Genomic DNA, 16439 nt, shown 5'->3' on the forward strand with positions numbered 1-16439 from the left:
GGTATAAAAAACTACCATACCGAATTTTCGGTATACCGAACTCCGGTATACCGAAAAATTCGGTACATTATCGGTATGGTGTTTTGTTATACCATAACTTTCGGTACGGTATACAGTAAGACACTCAAAGTACGGTATACCGTACCGAACCACCCATAGTTTTGTGGCTGCCAAGGATGAAATCTTGGATGTGAATTGAACGACTATTCGTAGGTATACGACGCAGCGTCCGGCGGAGACCCAAAGGCTGAGGTTGGTGGGATGCATGGTGGAGAGCTTCGGCTCGTGGAGGCAGTTTTAGAGGCTGGACGACAGCTGTAGCGGGCAGCGGTGCTGCTGTGCGGCAGTGACTCGTCGAGCTCCAGCAGGGTTGGTGCTGCGGTGGCGGCAACGGCCATTCAGTTGGGCGGTGGTCGGTAGACGAGCTGGTCTTGCTGCCATGGATCAGTGTAGGGCTGAGACTTCAACTGCCTGTAGGGGTCGGTGTAGGTTGGATACAATGACTGTCAGTATGGCTCCGTGTCGAGCAGATATGGCGGCTGCTTGAAGGTATGTTGCTGGCAGGTATTTGGAGGCGGTGGCGGTGGCTGGTAGGTGTTTAGAGACGCTGACAACGACTGATTGTGGAAGTAGGGTGCAACAACGTAGGCTGGCGCCGAATATATTAGCGGCGCATATGAATCCGTGTAGGTGAACAAGTGTTGTTGTTCGTCTATCATGTCTAACTTCTTGTTTATTCTGTTGCAGACGGCCATTATCCAGTCACATAGGTAAGATAGATAGATTTCTTCGTTGGAAGTCATGGATGGAGGATGAGATCGCGATGAAAGCACCAAGTGAAGAAGATAAAGAAAGTCGCGGAGAAACGTCGCTCTGTCGACAATCGATACTTTTAGGATTCTAGACGGAAAACTAAATAAAGATAAAAGACAAATAATTATGATTTCATTGATTGATTGAAGAGAATAACAATAGCCCTATTTATAATACTAATACTAACTTAATGAGCAAGATAAAAGATATGGAAAAGATATGCAATCCCTATATTATCTAACTAAATAATGCAAATAAATAATAATGCAAGATATGGAAGAGATATGAATATTAAACGTATCAGCGACCACCGCGGCGGTCCTATTGTGGACACTCTAAAGGTGTAGATTTAGTCTTAGTTTTGGATTATGATACTATAAGCATTATAAGAGAACCCCAATTCAAACTACTCTTAATCTTATTATACACTTGAGATATAAATATTACTTCTCCCGTCCCATAAAAATATGAACATTTGAGATGATACGAGAATTAATAGATAATTGGTAAAATATGACAAACAGAAATAAGAAGTATTTATAGTATTGTTAGGGAAGAATATGACGCATCTTATTAGAGAGGAGAAAGTTATTAAAAATAAAAGAAATATTTTTATCAATTATCTAAAAATGAAAAACGTTTTTATTTTTTTGACATGGAGGAGGGTGTACAATATATAATTATTTCTATTAAAACATCGACTACGTGGCACCATATACCGACCACAGGATTCACCATATACGTGGCACCATATACCGACCACAGGATTCACCAAGTAAAGATATGCAATCCCTATATTATCTAACTAAATAATGCAAATAAATAATAATGCAAGATATGGAAGAGATATGAATATTAAACGTATCAGCGACCACCGCGGCGGTCCTATTGTGGACACTCTAAAGGTGTAGATTTAGTCTTAGTTTTGGATTATGATACTATAAGCATTATAAGAGAACCCCAATTCAAACTACTCTTAATCTTATTATACACTTGAGATATAAATATTACTTCTCCCGTCCCATAAAAATATGAACATTTGAGATGATACGAGAATTAATAGATAATTGGTAAAATATGACAAACAGAAATAAGAAGTATTTATAGTATTGTTAGGGAAGAATATGACCCATCTTATTAGAGAGGAGAAAGTTATTAAAAATAAAAGAAATATTTTTATCAATTATCTAAAAATGAAAAACGTTTTTATTTTTTTGACATGGAGGAGGGTGTACAATATATAATTATTTCTATTAAAACATCGACTACGTGGCACCATATACCGACCACAGGATTCACCAAGTAAAGAGATACATTCCCCATTTATAAATGTACTTTGACTCGATCAACTCAAGGGATACAACCTGTCAAGAGGTCCATACAACATTTATGGATTTTTTTCTCACAATCGAACATATCTCTCAAATGGCTACTCCCTCCGCCCATGAATAAATGTTCCATATTTGACCGTCTTGAATTTTAAAAAATTAGTTGACTTTATAAAAGAGGAGTTGATAGAAAAGTTAGTAGAACGTGAGTCTTGCTTTTATATATTAGTTTTATATTAAAATGTGAGTGAAATGAGTTTGTGGAATGAAGGATTCACCTGCCAAATATAATAAAAGTGAAATAGGACCTTCTTTGACGGACATACGAAAAAGTAAAAATGAAACATTTAACTGCAAATGGAGAGTATAGTATAACACAGTGTAATTTGTGGGACACTATGGACCACCTCTATTTATAATGGGACACCGCTCTGGACTAGTGTAATTTGTGGGACACTATGGACCACCTGTACTACCACTATGGCAATATATACTTGAAGCAAGCAAGCATGCAAGCAAGCAAGCAAATTGAATGTTTAAGATAAGTATGGTTTGTCAAGTCTGTCTCCTCCCTCTGGCTATAATCTTGGTCCTCCTTCCACCACAACCGACACTTTCCAATTCAATCAGCCGGCCCGGCTGCCCCGACCGGTGTGGAAATTTACCGATACCATTTCCGTTCGGAGTCGGGTCGGATTGCTCTTTAGATCCATCATTCAACATAAGTTGCTATAATTATTCCAATTCTCCAACACCTTTCCTCACTAGTATTCTCACGGTACTGTGGCCAGAGCTGATTGAAATAAACGAATTTCAAGTTCGGATTAAGTTAACCTACCCAGTTTGGTCTTGCTACACCGAAACTGGAATAGATTGGATGGATGGAGGGTTTGTAGTGAGTTACGATATTAGTGGAGGTCAGTACACGTTCTCTGATGGGAACCGGGTTATTGCTATCGGCTGCGACGACGCTGTGGCGTTCAACGGAACAGCCAACGGCCGGAACTTCGCCGGTGGGTGCACAGCTGTTTGTGACAGCAACAATGGTTCAGCTGCGATTTGTCCAGATGGTAGTGACGCCAGTGAGCTCGGTAACGGCTGTTGCCAGACGCCTATTCCTAAAGGTAAGTCACCTACGGTTTTGCATTTTGGTATTTTATACACCCTCCGTACCAAGGAAGATGACCCTTCCTTGGATGACACGAGAATTTATACAACTTTATTTTATATGTGAAGTGGAGAGAGTAAAGTAGGAGATATGGAATAAAGTAGAGAGAAATGTGTTTCCATTTTTAGTAATGGACCATCTTAGTTGGGAAAAATAAAAAATGAAAGTGGGTCATCTTTAATGAACGAAGGGAGTATTAATTATCTCACTTTATTTTTAATCAATTTTTATAGTAGACTTGATATTTCACTAACTCATTGTCGCTTACATATAAAATTAAGACTAAGGTCTATTTTTGGTCCCATACATTTGCCTTAAAAAACTTTTTGGTCCCATACATTAAGTTTGTAACCTTTTGGTCCCAAATAATATGTTTTGGTCCAAGCTTAACTTTATCTGTTAAAACTAACGTGTTTGACCAAATTAATGATTTAATTATATAATATAGTTAATCTAATTAACTTAATTAATACAGTTGTATTAAAATTTATGGGGCGTTAATAAAAATATAAATAAAATTTACAGAATTTTAATATTAAAATAATATAATGAAAATAACATTTACCGGACTTAATAAAAATATAGGTAACATTTACGGGACCATACTTCTTTTTGACCCATCCCCAAAAAACCAACCAATATTCCATATTATTTTTCGGTGAAATCCCGTAAATGTTGTTTTATTCAAATAAAGTAGTTTTTATATTTTAATTTAGAATAATAATTAATTCAGTTAATTATAGATTTTAATTAAGTCAATTTTTTATTTTCAGTAAATTTCTTTTTAATTTAATCAATTTTTTAAGTAAAAAATTATTTTGAAAATTTTAATATTAAATAAATTGAGTTAATTAGGTTAATTATATTATAACTAAGTCATTAATTTGGTCAAACATGTTTGACTGTTAGTTTTAACGGAAAATGCTAAGTTTGGACCAAAACATATTGTTTGGGACAAAAATGTCACAAACTTAATGTATAGGACAAAAAAGTATTTTAGGGCAAATGTAGGGGGACCAAAAATGGACTTTAGTCTAAAATTAATACTCCCATGTTTCTGAAAAATATGAACATTTAGTTCGGCTTAAGTTTTGAGTATATAATTGGTAAAGTAAGAGATAAGGAGATAAATGGTAGTGTAGGTAGTGTAAGTGTAGAGTGAGCTCCACATCATTAAAAGTTATAATTGTATTGTAATGATATAAGTTGTAAATAAAATAATGTGCATGGGTAAATTGTTGTTCCAAAATTAAAAAGTTCATATATTTCAGGACGAACTAATAAGGAATAGTTCATACTCTCTCCATTCCCTCATAGTTGAGTCATTTTTTTCTTTCTTGAGAAGTTCCTTCATTGTTGAGTCATTTCTATATATAGTAATAATATTCTCACTCTTATTTCCTCTCTCTATTTTTTTTCTCCCTCTTCCTTTTTTATCTATCGACTTAACAAATTAAACATTTACTATTTTTAAACTCCGTGCCGAAAAGTTCCTCCTCAACTATGAGGGAACGGAGGGAGTACTTTTCAGGCCGGATGAAATATATAAAAATAGAATCCACATTCCACTAATTTTTTCAGTCCCTTACTATATTTCTTCCTCCATCCCAAGAAAGATGAATGAGTTTTTATTTTTAGTAAAGAGTCGTCTTGGATGAAATAAAATCATTTTAAGTGAAATTAAATGGATGGAATACATTTCTTAAAATATGTCTTAGGAGAGTTTATTTTACGTAGAAAATGCCTATTCGGAGAGTTTTATTGTGCAATGAAGATAAAATATAAGTGCAGGCACAAATAGAATTGAACTAAGAGTATATGATGCACACCAAATTTGGAGGCGAGGCAGAAAGTTTTTCAACTGCGGCTACGCCTTTCTAGGAGAAAGGGGCAACATAGATCCACGCTTCACCCAACTGAATGATTCAAAGCGTTTAAGACGTAGTGACAATTGGTTTGGGATTTATATGCCGCCAGTGTTAGTGGATTGGAGAATCGGAAGCGAGAGTTGCAGCCGCGCACAACAGGGTCGTTCAACTTACGTGTGTGCAGAGAATAGCGAATGTGTTGATTTTGGTTCTGATGCTAATGGCTACAATTGCCGCTGCTTTCAAGGATATCAAGGAAACCCTTACCTGCCCTACGGATGTCAAGGTTGGTGCAACATTTTTCGCGTGATGAATAAAGTAAGAGATATAAAAGATAATTGAATATTTTAATGATTTTCTAAATAAGTGAGAGGTCATCTTGATTGGTATGGGTAAAGCGAGTCATCTTCTGTGGGACGAAGGAAGTATTATTTGGTACAAAACAAAATATTTTATTGCATATTATTTTTAATTATGTAGATAGTGCTTAATTTTTAAAATTTAGACTAATATTCCATCCCCGTCCCATAGAAATAAGTCATATTTTCTTTTTCGTCCGTCCCATACAAATAGTCCATATCAATTTGTGGTAATCTTTTTCTCCTTCCCATTTACTTAATTATTTATGGACCCCACTATCTACTACACAATTTCAACTATTTTTTCTCCTTTTATCTTACTTTAACAATTATGCATTAAAACTCGTGTTGATATTAAATGGTCTATTTCTATGGGGCAGAGTGAGTATAAAAATAAATTAATGGTTCATGCATCACGAACGTTACACTAGTATGCATTATAGAGAAGTTGTAAACTAGGCATCTTACGGTTGTAAATACACGACTCATACAACATGCTTCACCTTTATTTCTATTTAATACAAAAATTATAAAAAAAATTCATTCGTGTTTCATTTTAGTACATTCCATTATTTTTGTTTGGATGTCGTTAACTCTTTATTCATGTGGAATACAAAATATTGCATCATTGTTTCATATCAATACAAAAGGTTTTATCAATATTTTATATTGGTTAAAAAAAATCCATCATGGTTTCATGTTTTTGACCCACGTAGGTAAAGAGTTAACGACGTTCAAACACATGACATAATGTATTGAATTTAAATGCAAATGAAAATTTAGAACATCGGGCCTAAACTGTTCGTAAACTCAATTTTTCGTAGCAATTGACAAATAATTAGGATCCATTTACAGAGTAGATAACTCCATAACATATAAGAGAGTTATCTAACCTAATATATGTGTTCTTATCATATTTTGTCTTATCTCAACTTTCCTATTAAACTTAAAAAGACTTATAGAATCCACCTACACACTTCATATACCTAGTAGCATTATTATGCTTGTTATAAAAATGCATAGTACAAATAATATACTCCTTCTGTCTGTGAATAGGAGTTCCGTTTTTCTATTTTAGTCCGTCCACGAATAGGAGTCCTGGTTCACTTTTACCATAAATGGCAATAGGGTTCCACCTTCCACTAACTCATTCTACTCACATTTCATTTAAAACTAATATATACAAGTGGGACCCCTATTCCACTAATTTTTTTCGCTCACTTTTCTTAACATTTCTTAGAACTCGTGCCTTCATATGTATATATATTACTCCATTTCATATGTTAGTTTCTGTGGCAGATATTGATGAATGTTCAAATCATACACTTAACCCATGCGATTCAAATTCAATTTGCACAAACACTCCTGGCTCTGTTAATTGCACGTGTCGAAAAGGATATCGTGGTGATGGATTGTCCAATGGTAAGGGCTGCACTCGGGAGCCACCTTCAGAAATGACCATCAAATTATTAATAGGTAAATTTTCATTAAGTCCCTATCTTGATTTTAGTTTTAAGCATATACTGTATTATATATTTACTAAATTATATGTGCAGACGAGAATGCCATTAATGAAATGAAATACAATGAATTAGAAACATTGGAATGAGAGTAGTAATAAGTTTGATGTTATTTTGTGAAATTGACGAGTATCCCATTCATTCCCAGGTCTGGCATGTGGGTTAGGATTTCTGTTACTCTTGCCAATTTGTTTCTGGTTGCACAAACAGCTGAAAAACAGAGAAAATAGAAGGCGCAAAGAAAATCTCTTCCAAACCCTTCTCTTACAACATCAGACCAATGAAGATACATTTGGAAGAACCAAGCTTTTTCTAGCAAAGGAGCTGGAGAAAGCTACCGATAACTTCAACGAAAATCGAATTCTCGGAAGAGGAGGGCAAGGTGTAGTCTACAAAGGAATGCTATCCAATGGTACAATTGTAGCAATCAAGAAACTGAAGGAGGTTGATGAGACTCAAGTGGAGCAATTCATAAACGAGGTTGTGATATTATCACAAATCAATCATAGGAATGTCGTCAAATTGTTGGGTTGTTGCTTGGCGTTTGAGGTTCCTCTCCTCGTATACGAGTATGTGCTTAATGGGACACTTTTTGATCTCATTCATCAATCAGAACTTCCAATCTCATGGAACATGCGCATAAAAATTGCGGCAGATATAGCAGGTGCAGTGGCTTACTTACATTTTGCATCAGCTGTCCCCATCTATCACAGAGACATCAAGTCCACCAACATCCTTATGGATGAAAAGTACGTTGTCAAAGTGTCGGATTTCGGAACATCCAAATTTGTTGCAGTAGACCAAACTCACCTGACCACGCTGGTGAAAGGTACATTCGGATATTTAGATCCAGAGTATTTCCAGACGAGCCAATATACAGACAAGAGCGACGTTTATAGCTTTGGAGTAATTCTTGTCGAGCTTCTAACAGGACAACGGGCCATATCTTTAGATGCATCACAAGAAAGAAATCTAGCAACACGATTTCTTGCATGTATGGAAGCAGACAATCTTGATGCCATAATAGATACCCAAGTTTCCAAGCAAGCTAAGAAAGAAGAGGTGATTGCAGTTGCAAGGCTTGCAAAAAGGTGCTTGAACATCACAGGGATAATGAGGCCAAACATGAAGGAAATAGCCAGAGAATTGGAAAGTTTGTCTATGTCTCAACTCTCTGCAAATGTTACACATGAAATTGAAGAAGCAACCATGTATGAAGCCAAGTCAGTTTTGGTTCCAAACATTGATTACACTTGGACAAGTGGTGACACTGTCGCCTCATCATCAGATGCACATCCTCTAATGTCTACAAAATTTTGAACTTATGTCTTTTTTATTGCTCTTGTAATACCTTTAGTTACAACTAAGCTTTCACATATTACAAATATAATTTCACTTTTACGTGCTGGTAAAAAATTATCTACCTCCTTAAATATGACTATTTTAGTGACGTGTCTCTCTGTTTTTGACATGCATAATAACTACATATCTATGTGTCGTAATTCTCTTCAATAATTATGTCGCTGATTTAGGTAGTACTACGATTCAATGATTGTTGAAGGAGTTGATCCACATATAGAAAATGATTGTTTAACTCTACACGAAATGAAAACATTAACGTAAAGATTTTTGTTTGTTGAAAAGGTTTTGTAGCTAAGAAGTGAAAGCTGTAAAAAAAGTTCAAATAAGATAAACTACAAATAGGACGGTAAAAAAATCAAATAAGATAAGATTTCACATCAATGTAAAATTTGAACTAAAATCACTACTAATAGTATAAAAAGGACAATGGAATGCAATGAATCATAGTCTGATTTATAAACCAAAAGGAAATTAAGTCTCCAGTATAAGTAATTTATATTGTTCAATTTTACATTTTAACATAAATTGTCCACAATACAAAATAAATTATACTCCCTCCGCCCCGCTTAAGATGACATGTTTTCCCTTTTAGTTTGTCCCAACTAAGATGACACATTTCTTTTTTTGGAAACTTTCTCTCTCCAATTAATACACCCAACAACTTTTTCTCACTCCTATTAAAATATTCATCTTTCTTTATCTCTCTCCTTTAATACTTCCACCTAACTTTTCTCTCTCCAATTAAACACTTTAACCAATAACTCCTAAAATCCCGTGCTGGCCAAGAAATGTGTCATCTTAGTCGGGACAGAGGGAGTATATAAATATTATCCGTCTATATATAAAATGCAAATTAAACAATCTATTTCTAAAATGGAAAACTCAACAATAGAAAATGTAATCTGCCTATAACTAAAATGCAATCTTCTAAAATTCATCTATTAAAAATACAAATGTATATTGCTTTTTAATATTTATAATATTGGATGTTTCGTTCCACATGACAGCACGAGATTGGATGTAACTTAGCACTTTAAATTAGTTATCATATTAGTATATCCTTATGTATATATAACATAATAAATAAATATATAAAACTATTTAAAGTAGGACATCAACTACGTTGAAAAATAGAACTATCTCAATTATTTCGATTAGGATATCGACTACTTTGCACCATTATAGCCGAGCAAAGGATTCACCAGGTGAAGTGGTCTTCCACATTTATTAATGCCTTTTGACCCGAACAAGGTATTCACCCGGTCAAGACGTCCATATTAGTACATTTTTTATTGTTTGTATGTCGATCCATTCAACATGTTCAATATTTTTAATAAAATATTTATTTATCTCTCACAGTCTTACATAATTCTCGGATTATTACAAATACTTTGACTAATTTTAAATATTATTGAACAAAAAATTAGATTAATTATGACCTTTATTTACAAGTAATTATACAATCGAACGTGTCTGTAAAGAAATATGCTTATAAACTATTTTCATATAATTGAAGTGAGTTCCATACTATTTGGTGCTAGCAGCATCTTTAAAAATAAAATCAAATATTTGAATTAAACTAAAAGAAAAATTATTTAATGGTTCCCTCTATTGTTAATAATATAGTAACGCTTTCCATCCCCAGTTAATTGTCACCAATTTATTTTTTCGTTCGTCCCCAATTAATTGACACACTTTATTTTTGACTAGTTTTAATAATGTACATCACATTTCACTAACTTATTTCACTTACATTTTATTGTAAAATTAATATATAAAAGTTGGACTTATATTCCATTAACTTTTTTCCACCAACTTTCCAATACATACGCCTTTCTAGGAAAAATGGCGATATAGATCGGCGCCTCACCCAACTAAATCACTACTAATAGTACTCCCTTCGTTCCTTCATAGTTGAGTCATTTTTTTCATTTCAGGAAGTTCTTCATAGTTGAGTCATTTCCAATATATGGTAACTGTTTTCTCTTTCTTACTTTATTCTCTCTTACTTTATTCTCTCTACTTTATTCACTTTATACTTTATTCTCTCTATCTTTTCCTCTCTCTTACTTATTTTATCTATTTATTTAACACATCCAACATTCATTTCTAAAACTCTGTGCAGAAAAGTTTCGCCTCTACTATGAAGAAACAGAGGGAGTATAAAAAGGACAATGGAATGCAATGAATCACTACTATTTCACTACATTTCTATTTCCACCCACTTTTTATTATATTTCTTAAAATCCGTACCGGGTCAAAAGATGCCAATTAATGGCGACGGAGTGAGTAATATTTGGAAAATTTTAATCCAAACAAATGATACACATCAGTCTACAATGTTATTATAATTAAAGCACCATTTAAATTTGTACCTTTAACTCTATATGTTTTATATATATTAGTATTAACACCCGAGCTATGCACGGGATATAAGAGTTTCAAATAATGAATATAACATATAATAAATATATAGAAAATAAGAATTGAAAGCAATATGGAGATTTAAAAAAACATAAATGTACTTATCTTGTCTCACTCAAAATGAAGAATTTACTATTCCCCAGTGAATGAAACATTTATGCAATTTTAATTTATAATCTAAGTGAAGTAAAAACAATAAAATTAATGACAAAAATAATATGTGTGACTAATGATCAAAGAGTATGAATTAATTAGAATAAGATATACAAATAAAGAAAATATGTGTGAGTAAAGATGTTTATTGAAAGTGATATGCAAGCCATTAATCCAAATAAAAGGTAATTTAATAGCTTAATTTATAAAAATTAATTTGAAAAAATATATGGAATATTAAACATATCCACATTAAATATATGAATAATTTAAATCATATAAATTTAAAACTTCTTTGAGAAGTCAAGTTAGAAAATTTGTATTATCCAATAATCACATTTTAGTTGACTGTTTATTTCTTTCTTTTAATTTCAGACCATAGCATAACTTGATATACATTGCCAAAGACTAAATGAATTTTTTATATTGGAAAGAATAAATTTCTTACTTCCCGCCACATATACGTATAAAAAGTAAATTACTATTATCACTTAAAATAACGATAATATTTTATGCTTCTTGTTTGTTTTGAATAATGTGAGAATTTACACTACTCTTTATATTAAGAAGTTATACAAACTTTATAAGTTAGATTTAATTTTAAATATATATAATGTCACCTTATTCCTTAGTTTAATCTATAAACTTAGTAGTATTGTTTAATTAGAGACGAATTAAAATATAAGAACTAAAAACTTTAATTGAGTAAATATAGGATGGAAATTGTAAGCATTACATATATGTGTTGTCGTTTAGCTTGTGAATTAATTCGGAGAAAAAGTATTGCAATAAATGATTAAATCTCAATTTTAACCTAAATAAATGGAAGGCAAACTAAATTGTCTAGCACAATTCCAATTTAACTCAAATATAAGGCTAATTAATATATAAATTTAATAACTTAATTATAAAAAAAAATTAATGGTAGTGCACTATTTAAATGTGTTTTAAAACTTCTTCAAGAAGTTAGCATTTTATTGGGCTATTATTTGTCCAATTGTTTTTGCCTTAAAAAATTATTTTTGACCCGAGATAATGTTCTCGCGCCTATTTGGACCCGAGATCACCATAACGCGCGGGCTGCTTGATTTCCGAAATTGCCACATATAATCAAACTACAAAACAAATTATGAATCGAGCCCCGGGCTCTGATACCACTGTTAGGAATTCTTGTATTCATCTAATGAGCGCAGCGGAACTTGCAGACATGAATAACAGATCTAGATTCATAATCATATTGCAAGTTGAGCACGTAATACACAACGGAACTAAATCTCACTTGTTGTTGTGTTTTCTTCTACAATTGTGTCCTGCAAGTTGAATCCACTACTATCGAGGTCCACGTGTATTCTGATCCGATGCAGGAACAATTCCCCGGTACAATCGTTCTATAGAGAAAGCTAGGAAATCTCTTGTGAACGTAGCGCCGCTTTTCTCTCTTAGAGAATTAGGTTTTCTGTGTCTTGTGTTCTCTACAATAGAACATATATATAATAGAATAATTGTAACATTGGACCAAGCCCAATAGAATTATTTCCTATTAATCTAATCTAGCCCATTAATCTTTCAATCTCCCACTTGGACTAGCATTAGATATAATACACAGCTCTAACATTGTACCCTTGAGCGGATCAAAATACACATATAGTGTGACCCTTTAGGCCCTCATTATCGACGACGATCTAATCGAAGTCTTGACAGAACTCCTAGACTGCGTTGGCAGCGTAGCTCGATATATGAAGGACGTTTACGTGAATTCGGTAAACAAGCATTTACACAAAGTTTATAGTAATATCCTTTCATTCACGAACCAACCGATTGAGCCTAAGATTTGTCATGTGTCATCCAAATAGCTCAATCACTTTATCTCATCTTTATTAAATGACTCATTCGATCATATTCAATTACTTTAATTGAATATATCTTTGCATTGACCAATGACTTAATGGTCAAGTAATATAGAGAATTTGAGTGTTCTCTTGAAATTCTAATCGAGGAATGAATCTCATTCTTGGGTCAACTACCATTTCCATTTATCTTATGATGTACCCAACACAAGTCCGTGTCTTAATCCTCCGAGGGGAGGAAAAGCGTTGTACAAGGTCAAAGCACACCACTCAACAAACAAAATGTGTAATGACCTCAGATCCAAGGACTATTACATACTTCATGTACTAATAAACTGTAGACATTCAACAAAACAGTTTAATAGTAGGGTATACCAATACTCTCCAAAGTATACCATGTGTCCATCACGAGTATCTAATATCTCATAGTTGTGAGAACAACTACATTCTCGAAGAATGTGATGCAAACCCCATGCTAACCTATAACATATAATCAATATCCCATTCTTGATGATCATTGGTTAGGGCTATTTTAGAATTACACTAAATCATTAATGTCTCACACCATTAACGACAGTCATAATTCAAGGGAACAAATATTTAGAATAAAATCAAACATTTAAAACAATTATTCCAATAAGTGCACAAAACCCATAGAAAATGAAATTTTCATATAATGTGATCAAGTAATATTGTCTCAACACAAAATGTTTCTAAGACCTATAAAACTGTAACTCCCACTGATTCAAAGCCATCTACCAACATGCTTAACACATAAGCTCTCAAAGTGCTTGTTGTGTTTTGCTATACATAACGGTTTGGTGAAAGGATCAGCCAAATTATCATCAGTGGGTACTCTTTCTAATTTATGTCGCCTCTTTCAATTATTTCTCTGATCAGATGATATCTTCTGGGAACATGCTTGTTCCTGTTCGTAGCTCTGGGTTCTTTTGCTTGCGCAACAGCACCAGTGTTGTCACAATATAAAGGTATTGCACTATTGGCACTCGGAATGACACCCAGTTCTTTAACGAACTCTAACAAAGCAACAACTTCTTTGGCAGCTTCAGATGCAGCAATATACTCGGCTTCGGTGGTGGGATCGGCAATTGTACCTTGTTTGGAACTATTCCAACTCACTGCTCCACCATTGAGGACAAAAACTTATCCAGACTGAGACTTATAGTCGTCATGGTCTGTCTTGAAACTAGCATCAGTGTACCCAGTAACTGATAACTCTGGTTGTCCACCATAGACTAAGAAATATGCTTTAGTCCTTCTAAGGTACTTGAGAATAGTCTTAACTGTTTTCCAATGTTCCTCACAGGGATTTTATTTCCTTTTGGTTTTTCTTTCCTTTTATGTTTTATTGATTTTTGAACATTATTTTATTTACAATTGAGTCAGGCCTGATTTATAAGCCCCGTTCGGGTTTTCTTTGCGGTTCTTTCCCGGATGCATTAGGATACGTCGAACCGCCCTAGGGTCTTTAGTATAAAATAGGGTATTTCATCACACATTATATTTATGAATGAAATATTTTCCCTAAACCTATCTTGTGAAACAAGCTATCATAATTCTGTTTCTTTGCTGCCGCGTGGAAGACGTCCGCGAATCAGCAAATTTCTCGAACAATTCCGCGTGTTTGACGTGGGAATTGATCGTGGTTCCGTCGAGAAGGAAGATCACGGAGCCGTTACGGAGGACGTCCGTAACATCTGGTGCTTTCATCCCGATAACTCAACATCTACTTTGTTACGCAATCAATGGCGGCGGAATTTCCGCATGCAGAGTCCTCGTCGGGGCTGCAATTAGGCCCGGCGCGGCAGAAAAATCCAGGCGATGTCGACGGGAGGCAACCGTACGTCGACCCAGTCACGTTAGGGTTTGCGCAGTTGAACGCGCGATTTGATAAGATGGATCGTCAGGTCGATAACTTGGAGCGACGACCGACGCCGCAGGCAGAGGGCCATGAGCGCGATTGGGACGAAGCCGACCACGCGTGGGAGGAATACCGGGTGCGTCTCCCCGATGGAAGTAGAATCCACAACGTGTTCCACGTGAGCTTGTTGCGAGAGTTTGTGGCAGGGGGACGGCGATGTGGACGGGGTGAAACTTCCCCCGGAGTTTGTTGAAGACAGGCCGGTGGTACGGCTGGTAGCAGTGTTGGAGGAACGCGTTAGTTGGCGTGAGGGTCGTCCAGAAAAACAGTGCCTGGTACAGTGGGAAGATGATGCGTCCACGCCGACGTGGGAGCCGGTTGAGGCGATTGGTAGGCAGTTTCCGGATGTCCGCCTTGTGGACAAGGCTTGTCTTAACGGAGGGGGGGTTGATACGGCGTCCCCGATAACGACCGCCGCAACAGACCAGCTCGCCGAACTGGAGGCGGCAGCGGCAGAGCAGCACGAGTCAGCGCCTCCAGAGCCGCCGCAGAAGGAGAAGGGCCGTGGAGAAGAGTTGGCGACGGCGAAGAGGTCCTTGAGGCCGAGGGACAAGCTCAAACCGCCAAGCAAGTTCAAGAAGTAGCCGTTTGTTTTTATTTCCTTTTGGTTTTTCTTTCCTTTTATGTTTTATTGATTTTTGAACATTATTTTATTTACAATTGAGTCGGGCATGATTTATAAGCCCCGTTCGGGTTTTCTTTGCGGTTCTTTCCCGGATGCATTAGGATACGTCGAACCGCCCTAGGGTCTTTAGTATAAAATAGGGTATTTCATCACACATATTTTTATGAATGAAATATTTTCCCTAAACCTATCTTGTGAAACAAGCTATCATAATTCCGTTTCTTTGCTGCCGCGTGGAAGACGTCCGCGAATCAGCAAATTTCTCGAACAATTCCGCGTGTTTGACGTGGGAATTGATCTTGGTTCCGTCGAGAAGGAAGATCACGGAGCCGTTACGGAGGACGTCCGTAACAAGAAGCCATTGGCCGGAATTTCGCCGGTGGCTGCTCAACTGTTTGTATCAGCAACAATGATTCAGCTCCGTTTTGCCCAGAAGGTAGTGATGCCAATGACCTCGGTAACGGCTGTTGCCGGACGCCTATTCCTAAAGGTAATTTAATTCGCCTCTCTTACCTACCTTTTATACTTTTCAATTACTCCCTCCGTCCCCGATTAAGAGTCACACTTTGACCGGACACGAGTTTTAAGAAATGTAAAGAAAATTTGGTTGAAAAAGCTAGTGGAACGTGAGACCCACTTTTTTATATTGATTCTATAATAAAATGTGAGTGAAGTGAATTAGTGGAATGTGAGACCTACTTACCATTTATGATAAAAATGAAGTGTGACTCTTAATTGAGGACGGACCGAAATGGAAAAGTGTGACTCTTAATCGGGGACGGAGGGAGTATATTCATATATTTTATTTAAACAACACACTGACCTCATAACACTTTGTTAATTACTTAAATAAAATTAAATAATATTTATTAATATAACTGCCTAATATTTATTAGTTAATATAACTATATAAGAAATCTGCTATTTATTAAATAAAAAGTACATAATTTAGAAAGTTTTAATACAACAAAAATGCTATAAAAGAGTGTTACACCGTATCGTTATTTTTCTATTGTAGAATTTCCATATT

The 16439-nt window shown here is 35.2% G+C and overlaps 1 protein-coding gene across 1 annotated transcript; it reads left to right on the forward strand.

The window, feature by feature from the left end:
- The first annotated feature begins 2681 nt into the window (after window positions 1-2681).
- LOC121811482 (wall-associated receptor kinase 2-like) lies at window positions 2682-8456 on the forward strand. The gene is made up of 4 exons (XM_042212352.1): window positions 2682-3265; window positions 5101-5463; window positions 6836-7012; window positions 7205-8456. The coding sequence occupies exons 1-4, from the start codon at window positions 2689-2691 to the stop codon at window positions 8374-8376; spliced, it is 2289 nt and encodes a 762-aa protein (XP_042068286.1). The 5' UTR covers window positions 2682-2688; the 3' UTR covers window positions 8377-8456.
- Window positions 8457-16439: the final 7983 nt, after the last annotated feature.

Source organism: Salvia splendens, chromosome 7, assembly GCF_004379255.2.
Source record: "Salvia splendens isolate huo1 chromosome 7, SspV2, whole genome shotgun sequence".
NCBI classification, from domain to species: domain Eukaryota; kingdom Viridiplantae; phylum Streptophyta; class Magnoliopsida; order Lamiales; family Lamiaceae; genus Salvia; species Salvia splendens.